The sequence below is a fragment of the Heterodontus francisci genome, chromosome 10 (assembly GCF_036365525.1).
Source record: "Heterodontus francisci isolate sHetFra1 chromosome 10, sHetFra1.hap1, whole genome shotgun sequence".
Taxonomy (NCBI): domain Eukaryota; kingdom Metazoa; phylum Chordata; class Chondrichthyes; order Heterodontiformes; family Heterodontidae; genus Heterodontus; species Heterodontus francisci.
The window spans coordinates 104,486,779-104,499,266 of record NC_090380.1 but is presented as its reverse complement, the minus strand read 5'-3'; the positions used below and the strand labels follow the sequence as shown (position 1 = coordinate 104,499,266).

The 12,488-nt window shown below is 46.0% G+C and overlaps 1 protein-coding gene across 1 annotated transcript in view; it reads right to left on the bottom strand.

Moving 5' to 3' along the window:
• Positions 1-12,488, bottom strand: part of LOC137374699 (interferon-induced GTP-binding protein Mx3-like) — a 108,171-nt gene that overhangs the window by 62,282 nt on the left and 33,401 nt on the right. Inside the window, exons 2-4 of the mRNA XM_068041220.1 lie at positions 8,200-8,418; positions 7,217-7,409; positions 5,697-5,834 (exon numbers count right to left, since the gene is read on the bottom strand). Of these exons, the coding sequence (XP_067897321.1) occupies positions 5,697-5,834; positions 7,217-7,409; positions 8,200-8,328 (460 nt within the window). The 5' untranslated portion in view covers positions 8,329-8,418. The remainder of the gene's footprint in view (positions 1-5,696; positions 5,835-7,216; positions 7,410-8,199; positions 8,419-12,488) is intronic.

Sequence of the window (12,488 nt, the reverse complement as noted above, 5' to 3'; positions counted from 1 at the left end):
CAAAATTTTGTACATTTCAATCAGATCTCCCCTCAGCCCTCTCTGTTCCAAGGAGAACAACCCCAGCCTATCCAATCTTTCCACATAGCTGCATTTTTCCAGTCCTGGCAACATCCTTGTAAATCTCCTCTGTACCCTCTCTAGTGCAATTACATCCTTTCTGTAATGAGGTGACCAGAACTGCACACAGTACTCAAGTTGTGGCCTAACAAAGAGTTATGCAGTTCCAGCATAACCTCCCTGCTCTTATATTCTATACCTCGTCTAATAAAGGAAAGGATTCCGTATGCCTTTTTAACCACCTTATCAACCTGTCCTGCTACATTCAGGAATCTGTGGACATTCATTCCAAGGTCCCTCACTTCCTCTGCACTGCTCAGTATTTTCCCATGAATCATGTATTCCTTTGCCTTGTTTGACCTCCCCAAATGCATTACCTCACACTTCTCCAAGTTGAATTCCATTTGCCACTTCTCTGCCCATCTGACCAGAACATCAATTTCTTCCTGCAGCCTACCGCTATCCTCCTCGCAATCTACCACATAGCCAATCGTTGTGTCGTCTGCAAACTTTTTGATCATGCACCCTACATTTACGTCCAAATCGTTTATACCACAAAACGCAGGGGGCCCAGTACTGAGCCCTGCGGAATGTCAGTGGAAACAGCCCTCTAGTTGGTAAAACAGCCATCAACAATATCCCTTTGTTTCCTGCCACTGAGCCAATTTTGTATCCACCTTGATGCATTTTCCTGCGATTTTATTTTTTTAACCAGTCTGCAATGTGGGACCTTTTCAAAAGCCTTGCTAAAATCCATGTAGACCACATCAACTGCACTACCCTCATCTATCTTCCTTGATAATTCTTCAAAAAATTCGATCAAGTTGGTCAAACAAGATCATAAATAAAAGCAAAATACTGCGGATGCTGGAAATCTGAAACAAAAACAAGAAATGCTGGAATCACTCAGCAGGTCTGGCAGCATCTGTGGAAAGAGAAGCAGAGTTAACGTTTTGGGTCAGTGACCCTTCTTCGGAACTGACGAATATTAGAAAAGTCACAGATTATAAGCAAGTGAGGTGGGGGTGGGGCAAGAGATAACAAAGGAGAAGGTGCAGATCAAACAAGATCCTTCCTTAACAAATCCATGCTGACTATCCTTGATTAATCCATGCTCTCTAAGTGACAGTTTATCCTGCCTCTCAGAATAGATTCCAATAATATGCCCACTACTGAGGTTAGACTGACTGTCTTTGATACACAAGCTGGTCGTTGAGATATTACATTCATCCAAAGCCCAAATGGTTGTTATGGATCTGTAAGCATCTCAGTCATTAGTGAACTTGCTGTTGCAAGACCTTGCTCTGTTCTCCTTGTTCAGCTTTTCTCTCCGACGGGATTTCCGTTTGTCTCTTTTACCTTGTTCACCTTTATTGCTTTTTATTTCGCTCTTGGTGTTTGATAAGCTGTCGACCAAAACTCGTTTTCACAGCTACTTCTTCTTCTTCAGTGACTGTCTCCAGCTCTGACTTATTCTACATGGATTCCAGCTGAAGTTCCATCCTTCATGTTTTGAATACACCCAGGATTACAGGTATCTCTGGGAAATACAACGTTCCTCGGACTGCTGTTCTTGCCGCATCCCGAGATCCACACTCTGCCTTTCCCTGCCACATGTACACACTGGACCTCTCTCTCCAGAAGCACCGCCTCACCTTATCTCAAAGCTGTTCTGCTCCGCAGTTTCATTTCATCCTTCGTCTCATCTGACGCATTAACAAAAGACTTTTTCTCTTCCTTTCAGGTGTTAAGGAACACAAGCTCCAGCAGCTCATGGGTACTAATGCCCCTCCAGACCCTTCTTCCTCTTCACATCCCTCTGACCCCAACACTTCTCCTAATCTGACACCTTGTCCTGTATTCACAATACCCTCTGACCTTCTCATCTCTGATGCTGAATGATCTGTACTTAACAAAGGATTCAGTATTACCCCCTTACGCCCCCACCTCAATGAATTTCATGCTCGGCATGACGTTGAGCTCTTCTTTCATCGTCTTCACCTCCGGCCTCACTTCTTCGACCAGGAGTCCTCCCCCTAACCAGAGGATCGTTCACCTGTCTCCAGTATTCTCCCCCCACCTGGACCCCTCCCTCTGGCCTGTTACCCAATCTTGTACATTTCATTGAAAACTGTTGACGTGACATCAACCGTCTCAATTTCTCCACTCCCCTCGCTCACTGTAACCTGTCACCCGCCAAACTTGCTGCACTCTGTTCTCTCAGGTTTCACCCCGACATTGTGATCAAACCTGCAGACAAGGGTGGTGCAGTTGTTGTCTGGCGTACCGACCTCTACCTTGTAGAGACTGAGCACCAACTCTCAAACACTTCTTCCTACCTCCCCCGGACCATGACCCCACCACCGAACATCAAGCCACTGTCACCAGGACTGTCACTCACCTCATTTCCTTTGGAGAGCTTCCCTTTACAGCTTCCAACCTCATAGTCCCACAACCCCGGACAGCCCGCTTCCACCTCCTTCCCAAAATCCAAAGCAGGACTGTCCTGGTAGACCCATTGTTTCAGCCTTTTCCTGCTCCACAGAACCTATTTCTTCCTATCTTGACTCTATCTTTTCTCCCCTGGTCCAGTCTCTTCCCAGCTACATCCATGACTCTTCTGATGCCCTACGTCATTTCGACAATTTCCAGTTTCCTGGCCCTATCTGCCTCCTCTTCACTATGGACATCCAATCTCTCTACACCTCCACCCCTACCAGTATGGTTTGAGGGCTTTCCGCTTCTTCCTTGAACAGAGGTCCAACCAGTCTCCATCCACCACCACCCTCCTCTGTCTGGCTGAACCTGTTCTCACATTGAACAACTTCTCCTTCAATTCCACTCACTTCCTTCAAATAAAAGGTGTTGCTGTGGGTACCCGCATGGGTCCTAGTTATGCCTGTCTTTTTGTGGGATATGTCGAACATTCCTTGTTCCAGTCCTACTCAGGCCCCCTCCCTCACCTCTTTTTCCGGTACATTGATAACTGCATCGGTGCCGTTTCCTGCTCTCGCCCTGAGCTGAAAAATTTCATCAACTTTGCTTCCAACTTCCACCCTTCTCTCACCTTTACATGGTCCATCTCCAACACTTCCCCTCCCTTCCTCAACTTCTCTGTCTCCATCTCTGGGGATAGGCTGTCCGCTATTACTCATTATAAGCCCACTGACTCCCACGGCTACCTTGACTACACATCCGCACACCCTGTTTCCTGAAGAACTCCATCCCATTCTCCCAGTTTCTCTGTCTCCGACACATCTGTTCTGATGATACCACCTTCCACAACAGCGTTTCTGACATGGCATCCTTTTCCCTCAACTGAGGATTACCCCGCATTGTGGTTGACAGGGCCTTCAACCATGTCCGGTCCATTTCCCGCACTTCTGCCCTCACCCATTCCCCTTCCTCCCAGAACCGTGACAGGGATCCCCTTGTCCTCACTTTCCACCCCACCGGTCTCCTCATCCAAAGGATTATCCTATGCCATTTCCGCCACTTCCAGCATGATGCCACCACCAAACGCATCTTCCCTTCCCCTCCCGTCAGTATTCTGAAGGGATCGTTCTCTCTGTGACACCCTGATCCACTCCTCCATTACTCCTGACACCTCATCCCCTTCCCATGCAATCATAGGAGGTGTAATACCTGCCCTTTTATCTCCTCTCTCCTCACCATCCAAGGCCCCAAACACTCCTTCCAGGTGAAGCAGCGATTTACTTGTACTTCCTTCAATGTAGTATACTGTATTGGCTGTTCACAATGTGGTCTCCTCTACATTGGGGAGACTAAACGCAGATTGGGTGACCATTTTGCGGAACACCTCTGCTCAGTCCGAAAGCATGACCCCAAGCTTCCGGTTTCTTGCCATTTCAACACACCCTCCTGCTCTCACATGGCTGCAGTTCTGTCCTTGGCCTGCTGCAGTGTTCCAGTGAACATCAACGCAAGCTCGAGGAACAGCATCTCATCTTTCAATTAGGCATTCTGCAGCCTTACGGTCTTGATGTTGAGTTCAACAATTTCAGCGCATGACTGGCTTTTAAAAATTTTTTTATTTATTTTTAAAAATTATTTCATTTTATTTTTTAAACCTGTTTTTCATGTATTTATGGACAGAACTGCTCATTATTCTGCCATCAACACTCTCTCTGGACTAATGCTTGTTTTTCATCACAACCAATAACACACTCTTTGCCTTTCTCCCATGACTTCTTTGTTATTTAATCTCTCATGCCCTCTGCCCTATCACACACCTTCCCTTTTGTTCTCTTCCCCACCCCCACAACCCCCCTTCACTTGCTTAAAACCTAATGCTTTTCTTACCTTTGTTGATGAAAGATCACAGACCTGAAAAGTCAATGATGAGTATTTCCAGCACTTTCTGTTTTTATTGCAAGACCTTGGTTAGGCCTCAGTTAGAATTATTTAGTTTTGATCTCCTCACATGGTAGGTGATATTGAAGCTTTGGGAAGGATGCAGAGGTGGGTTACTTGACTAACTCTAAGTTTGAAGCATCTTATTTGTCAAGATAGGTTCAGAGACCTGGGACTCTAAACTTTAGAGCAGAGTAGATTTAGGGGTAATTTAAGTAGACAGCTTGTTTCAAGTAAATAGGATAGTGAGGGCCTATTGTTGGGGGGGGGGGGGGGGGGTGGGCAGGGGGGTGGGTAGGTGGGAGCGTCACACTTTCAAGCTAGAACTAGATTGGATGTTAGGAGGTGGTTCTTTTCCCAGAGTATGGTGGTCCAGTGGAAGAGGTTGCCAGCTCATGCTGTGGATGCCTATTTGCTGAATTCCTTCTATAATCAGTAGGTATTGCATGGAATTATCAAAGTGATCTCATTGACGACTTCCATTCTCCTAAGGGGGTGGAAAAGGAATGTTCCATATCTTTTCTTGGCTGGTATTTTTGCCTCTCCCAGGATCTCACATGGCTTTCTGGTGGGGTGAGAGTGTATGTACATGATGTACAAGGTGTTGCGACCGGCCATATGAACCAAAGGTCTTTTGCTATTCATAATTGTTTATATATTTGTAGATCATAAAATGGGTTTGGATCAGGAAAGGCCTCAAGTCTATTTGATCTCATTCTTTCAGAATATTTTCCACCTTCCCATCACATCTTCTAAAATACAAGAAATCTGTATATTTTATCTTCTTGCTGCACCTTTTCTTAAACTGCAGTCAGTATTGCACCAGGGTCAATTGACTAACTGTGGGAAGGCTAGCTGAATGGAGAATTGGCCAATATGGGATGCACTTGATGAAAGCTCATGTGTCAAAGGGGGCAAATATATCAAGACATAATGTAATATTTGATCTCTTGAATTATTGAAACCAGAAAATAAACCTCCTTCTCATGTGAGTAAATGCTGGCCTCTTAATCAAATTGGTGGCATTGTCCGAATTTAGGAAAATTTGACAAAATGTCACTTTGGGACATAAACACTAAGTCGGTATCTGGGACAAATCATTACATTTAGGGCAGGAAATTGTCAATGATCTTCCTCAAACTAATCCTCCCTGTGTTACAATATATTAAGTATCAAAGTATTCAACATGGAGATCGAGCATTAATCCACAGTACATGTCTTAAATGGCAATGACTACTGAATTAAATACTGTGGAAACAAACCTTTGCGAATTTCTTGTTCCACCTCAGTTGCATTTTTGAGTATGTTTGAGTAATCCTTGTAGCTTATTCTCCCATTCCAAACATTCTCCTTTTTGACGTTTTTGAGCTTCAGTTCCAATGGGCATCTTGTCACAATTCCTGTTGCACAGTAAAACAACATTGATGGTTAAAAAGAAACATACCAATTCGGATCAACATGTGTTTTCAATGCTGGACCTTGTAACGTGATTATGTCTTAAAAATTGTGATTTTTAAAAGATCAAGATGGTGTCCAGAAGGTCAGCTGACCTCATCTCCACTCTGTGAAAGGACAACAGAGAATGCAGATCAAAGACTGTCTTCTAAAAACAGAGGCCGGAATTTTATGACCCCCATAAGAGCGGGCTGGTGGCAGGGTGGTGGGAGGGCTAGGGGGGCATAAAATGGAGTGGGAGAAATGGCCCACCCGCCCTAGGCCAATCAAGGCCCTTAACTGACCAATTAATGGCCACTTAAGGGCCCCCGCCGGCCACCATGGTGATTTTACGGTTAGCAGGCGGGCAGCTGAGGCCTCAGAAAAGCCACCTGATGAAAGCAGACAGCTTTCTGACGGCTTTGGGGGGCGGGGGTCTCCTGATCGAGCACCCTGTGCCTGATGGACGGCTGCCTCCGAAACCCCAACCGCCCCCAACGCACAATACGCCACTCGCCCCCCTAGCCTCGCTGGTGCCCGACCAATTGCCCTCGCTGAGGCTCCAAAAACGTACCCGTTTTCTGGTGCTCCCCGTCATCTTCATTCTTCAACTGGGTTGCAGTCCCAGCTGTGGCCACAGCTCCCGGTGGCGCTGCTAAGGACTATGAGCTGCCAGTCCGCTGATTGGCCAGCAGCTCCATTAGGCAGGACTTCCTACCTCAGTGAGGCGAAAGTCCCACCACAAACAATTAAGGGCCTGGGGACCGTAAAATCACCCCCCCCCCCCCCACCCACCATAAAATTCTGGCCAGAGACTACAGCACCAACACCTGGAGAACAATGGGCTTCACCCTTCCAGACTTTCGGGTCGTAAACAAGGAGTCAGTAATTCAGAACATGTAAATGCACCAGGCAGGTATTAGCACCTGGGACAATGGAAAGGTCCGAGTACCCTTGTGAATGCATGGTTTTTTCATTTTGGGGCAGAACAATAAACTGTTGCCTTCTAAGCTCAGATATGTTTAACAGACTTGCAAGAGGCAAAGAGCCTGTTACAAAAGAAATCAGTGGATTTGGCCTCAGATTGGCTTTAAGCAGGGATCCATTGGGGTGCAGCCTCATGGCAAGTTGTAAGAGAAGATACCCATGGTGGCAGCTGGAGGGAAGAATGCATTTAGCAGAATGAAAAATTTCCTAGGTTCAGCTTTGTAATCTTGTTAAACTACCCTGAAAGATGGGCAGGCTGTGGTTGTTATAATGGTTTAATTGTATCATAGGACAGACAGCCGGATGAGTGAATATATATATGTAGATGAGCAAGTAATGATCGATTCCAAAATTCGCTTACCACTCCCTCTGGGAAGTGAGATCCCGGACAGTGCCTCCAAGACTGAGCTCTTCCCTGAGCTCTGGTCTCCAATCACTGCGATAGCCGGAAGTCCCAGATCCTTATCCACGCCTAATGCTCTCAGTGAGTCAATGACATCTATGCAAGGTCGCACCTTATGTTCATACTCATTGTAAAATGCGGTATCCATTGCCTGAGGGGAGAGAAAGAGAAATCAGACAATTAAATGCAAATTTTTTTAAAGCTAATATTTTAACAGAGTTCCCACAGTGCAATTAAAATTGCATTTCCATTATTTTATTAACACGATGGCTGGGACTGCAGTGCTGCAGAGCACATCATCGGTATATCTCTTAAAAATTATCAGGACCTGTCTAGAGATTGCTTTGATGTTCTGAGACCACCCCAATGGCTTTTCCTGCTCCTGAGGATAAATCATCCAAGCTCCGCTTCCTTCACAGCTAATGACCTGCAACAATCAACATCTATTGTCCCATTGTAAAACTGACCACAGTGCAGTGGGAGCTGAAGCCAAGATATTACTGTTGGCTACATTAAGAAATGTTTTCCCTCTCAGGGTGCATATAAAAGATCCCATGCCACAATCTGAAGAAGTGTTGGGGAATTTTTGCTGTTATTTATCCCTCAGTCAACATCACTAAAAACAGATTATCAGTATTGTTTGTGGGATCTTGCTGGATGCAAATCAGCCGCTGCGTTTCTTACATAACAGTGACTACACTTCAAAAAGTACTTCATTGGCTGTAAAGCACTTTGGGACATCCTGAGGTCACAGATGGTGCTATATAAATGCAAGCTTTCTTTCATTTTATTTCTTATGCCCAATTGGCCAAGGTGCCAGAAAGCCACTGGTAACTGTAGAACCCAATCTAGTGTGAGTCTGTGCCCTCAAGAAAGGGAGTGAGAAAAGCCAGGGTGCAGGCTGTGAGAGTGGGTTACATTCCCAAAACAAAGTCACTTGCCTTGAGTGAAATTCTTCTCTGTATCTCTATTTGCTCTTGTATCTCCGGCACGTGAAGTTTGGGAAACCTGAACTTCCACTGACAGCCAGGCTCTTTGGAATTAGCATCACCTCCGATACTGGACTGCATTTTACTTAGGCTGCTGGTTATTTCAACAGGCGTCAAGTGCGGCTGAATTGTACGACTGGTCTGCACCAAATACGTAAGCTCCTTTGCTTCCTAAAGGAAAGAATGTAACTTTGAAGCTCTACATCAATAGACACCGACACCGATGGGTCATCAAGCAAAATCCAAGTGTAAATATCCAACCCAAATTTCCACTATGTTCGTTTGATCTGCAGTCTTCCATGGACATCTTCAATAACCCACCCACTTCCTGCACCCAGCAACACCAGAGCCATTAGGGCAATGTTTCATGTCCCTGCACCTGGATGTATTGGATCACCTGGGTGCAGCATATAGAGGAAAATGTAACGTAAAAGATAATGTAAATCGGATGGATTTCTTTATGGCCAAATGCTGAAGGAACATTGAAAATCTGGCCCAGTACTGTGTCCTGTAGGCAATGTTCTCTCTAACTTCAGTTTGCTGTGTGTGGCCAGCTTGTAACACAGCATGGTCGCTTTAAGATTGACTCGCGGCCACGCATGCGTGCATCTTAAAAGGAATGTCGTTTGTGCATGGCCTGTTTGTTCCCTGCTTGGCACATTCCGGATTGCTGCATGGCCGTTCACTCTTGCAGCTTAAAGGGAACATTGCTTATTACTTACCTAATGGCCTCTTGCTCTACTTATCCTGTAACCTCCAATCCCAATCAGATATTTATCCAGATCCTTGTTTTTTCAGGAATGAGCTACATAGCATTGTGCTCTTTTGCTGGGACTCTGTTGTATGGATCTACTACTCTGCGGAGAGGATAGTGTTCTTGTAATGTTTAGGCTTATTAAAGTTATGTAAACTTTAAGGGGGCAAAATTCGATAGCCCTGAAAATGGGCGCATTTCAAGATGAGAGATTAATTCACATCCGTCGCTTCCGCTGAAGGCAGCACACTAGCTTTGTCCTGCCTGTTAATTTGAATGATTGTAGCGTGCTGTTGAGTGGCTGCACACATCAGCAAGGCGCCCCAAATCGTGCGATGAGATGTTAAACGGAATAGGAATCACAATCTAGGGAAAGGAATATCTAAGCAGCAGCATGCAAAGTTGTCGGAGAACCGGTTGGACACGGCTGTGAGAGGGGTTTCTACCACTCCGTGACCTGTGAAGGTGATGGAAAAGCAGCAGCCAGTGGTAATGGCATGTCCAGTGGAGACAGGAATTGATGAAGCCTGATGGGGTTCAAAGGATCTCCCAGGTCAAAGAGTTGAAAATGAGATTACGGCACAGGGAACATGGCCGCCACCTCCCTTCCACACTCCTCTTACCTTCTCCGACTTCTGAACCCTGAACCCATGTGTTAGATATGGTGAAGGAGCAGTTAGCTCCTCAGACACTTGTTGCCCCATAAGAGTTCACCCAACCTTCCAGTAATGCAGGGAGTGTGAGGAGCACATTCGGGTGGACAAAGCCAGAACATGACCACTCCCTCTGAGGGTTGCGAGGGCAACACTACCGTTGGTGGTTTTGGGCATTCATGGCTTGAGAGAGGAGTGGCGAAGCTACAGGATATGACAGAAAGAAAAGTGATAATGTAGGAGGATGTGGAGTTAACATCAACAGAGTTAATATCAGGCTTTTCATGACATACAAATGTTATAAAACCTTGGGTTGGATACTTGAGGTGTAACAAAAGGGTTAGGAAAAAGAGAAAGAAGTTAAAAAGCCCACAGCAAAAGTTAAAATTGTTATGAGAAAGAAACAGAATTAGTGTTTTCATCAGCTAATTTTTATTTTGAAAAAGTAAAGGCAGCTGGACTGGTTTTCATTTTCTGAGAGTTTGTGAATGTGATGAAGTTTCCGGACCTCAGTAAGAAATAATGGGCTGGATTGTACGTTACTCAGCGGCGGTCGTGAAAGATGGCGGCCCACACGGTTTTCCTCACAGAGTCGCCGCAATCTTATACGCAGCGGCTCATTAACATGGCCGGGGCGGACCTCCCCCCCCCACTCCCCTCACCCCCCTGATGACACGGAGGGGGCAGTTGAGCCTCTCCCTTCCCCACAGGTGTTGCGCCTCGTTTCCCCAGACGGGGGTTCGAAGGCGCGGCAGTGCCGGCTGCTGGGATGAAGATCGCGGCGGCACTTCAGGAGGCAACGGGAACGTCATTAATGCAGGTGAGTTAATTTATTTTAATATTCAAATCCAGGTCCTATCGCTGAGGAGCGGGGGGAGGGGGTGGGGTGGCCCGCCACGAGGCCTCACCGCCGCTGGCAAGATCGGGACGGGCCCTTACGACGTCGAGGTTCATGGTGGGCCTCATCCGGGGCAATCCATGCCCCCCCACCCCCTGCTACCACGGAGCCCAACATCGAGGCCACTATAAAATCCAGCCCAATGTCTTCAAAGAAAGAGTCTGTTTTAAACAAAGAAACATAGAAATTATGAGCAGGAGTAGGCCATTTGGCCCTTCGAGCCTGATCCGCCATTCATAATGATCATGGCTGATCATCCGACTCAGTAACCTGTTCCCTCTTTTGCCCCATACCCTTTGATCCCTTTCGCCCCAAGAGCTATATCTAACTCCTTCTTGAAAACATACAATGTTTTGGCCTCAACTGCTTTCCGTGGTAGCGAATTCCACAGGTTCACCACTCTCTGGGCGGTGCTCTCATTGTGAGCACCGTGCACTGTCCTGTTCACAGAGCGAAAAGCCATTTAATCCATTGTAGTCTTGTTTTTGATGTTGGAAGTATTGAGCAGTTTAACCTGCATTTTGTGGTCAGTGCCAAAGCAGGGATGATCAGCACTGTCCATGAAGTAAGTCACCCTGAGAGATGAGAATTTCACCTCTGTTGCTGTGCAGTGGTACTGCAAATGATTGCAGCATTCTTTACTGGGCATTCATAGTGTGGTGCTGGAGTGATGTCATCAGGCAGTCCAAGCAACCAATCATATTAAAGGATTTTCACAGACGCCCCTCCACCTCAACCAGGAAACTAAAAGCACTAAATTAAAAGCAGTTTTAACAATTTTTGCTTAGAGCAAATTAAAGATTGGACCATACATATGGGATGAATGTAGAAACTAAAATATTCTGAAAAAATAATCTTTTAAAATAAGTTATTTTTAAAAATTCAGCTTAAAAAATCTGCTAATTAATCCTGTAACAGTACTCCGTGAATATAACATTATTTTATCAGGGTTGATCATCAAATTTGATTAATGACACTTCCATTAAAATCCCAGTTACATCTGATTGAACAAGGTGTAACTTTTTAAGGGGTTTCCATTGGCAATGTGGGAGTGGGGATGTTGAAATTCTCACTGATTTCAGTGATTACCAGCTCTGGTGGATGGGGTAGGGGGGCAGAGTGCACAATGTAGCCTGTGGTGGAGCACTGAGTGACAGATTGCATCTTCATGATTTCATGCGCATTGCCCGACATCCCGAGGTTGTGGTCAGTTTCAGAGGGGCAATGACGGTGAACGCTGACAGTTCACCATCAACTCCCCCATAAAATCCGACCCAATGTCTTTTCTACAAGCGTGTGCTATTTTAAGTTTAATTATTTTCTCTATGTATATGTACACATATTGGGCTGAATTTTAATAGCTCGCCTCCGAGCTTCTGGAATCGCGTGGCGCACGCACAAGATGTGCATTGCGGAGCTGTCACGATATTTCGCGTGGTGGCTCATTAACATGGAGGGGGCAGACGCCCGACCCCGATGACGTAGAGGGGACAGGCACTCTGTCCCCAGCAAAAGTGTCCGGTGCCTCTGTGTAGGTGCTGGTGCCATTTTAAAAGGGCTTCAAGCCCTTGCAAGATATTTACATTTTTAAAGTGAAATGCAACAGTGTTTTCAATTTTCACAATCTCAAAACAAACAAAGTCCCTCTTTCACCCCCTCCCCGCCCCCCATGACCTAACAAGTTTTTAAATTCCCTTTCTCCCCCCAAAAACACTGTTTTGCCGGTCCTGGCCTTTCATCTCTTCTTTGCCCTTCAACCCCTTCCTACCTTACCCTCAGCCAATTGAAACAATTTTCCTTGTTCCCTCCTTCCCACCCTAAAGACTTCACTCCTGCCCCCTCCTCACCAGTGTTCCACTTCAGATCTCCGAACAGGGATCCGAAGGCACAGGATTTCCGGCCCCAGGCTGGAATATCGGTGTGGGACAGCCGTCGT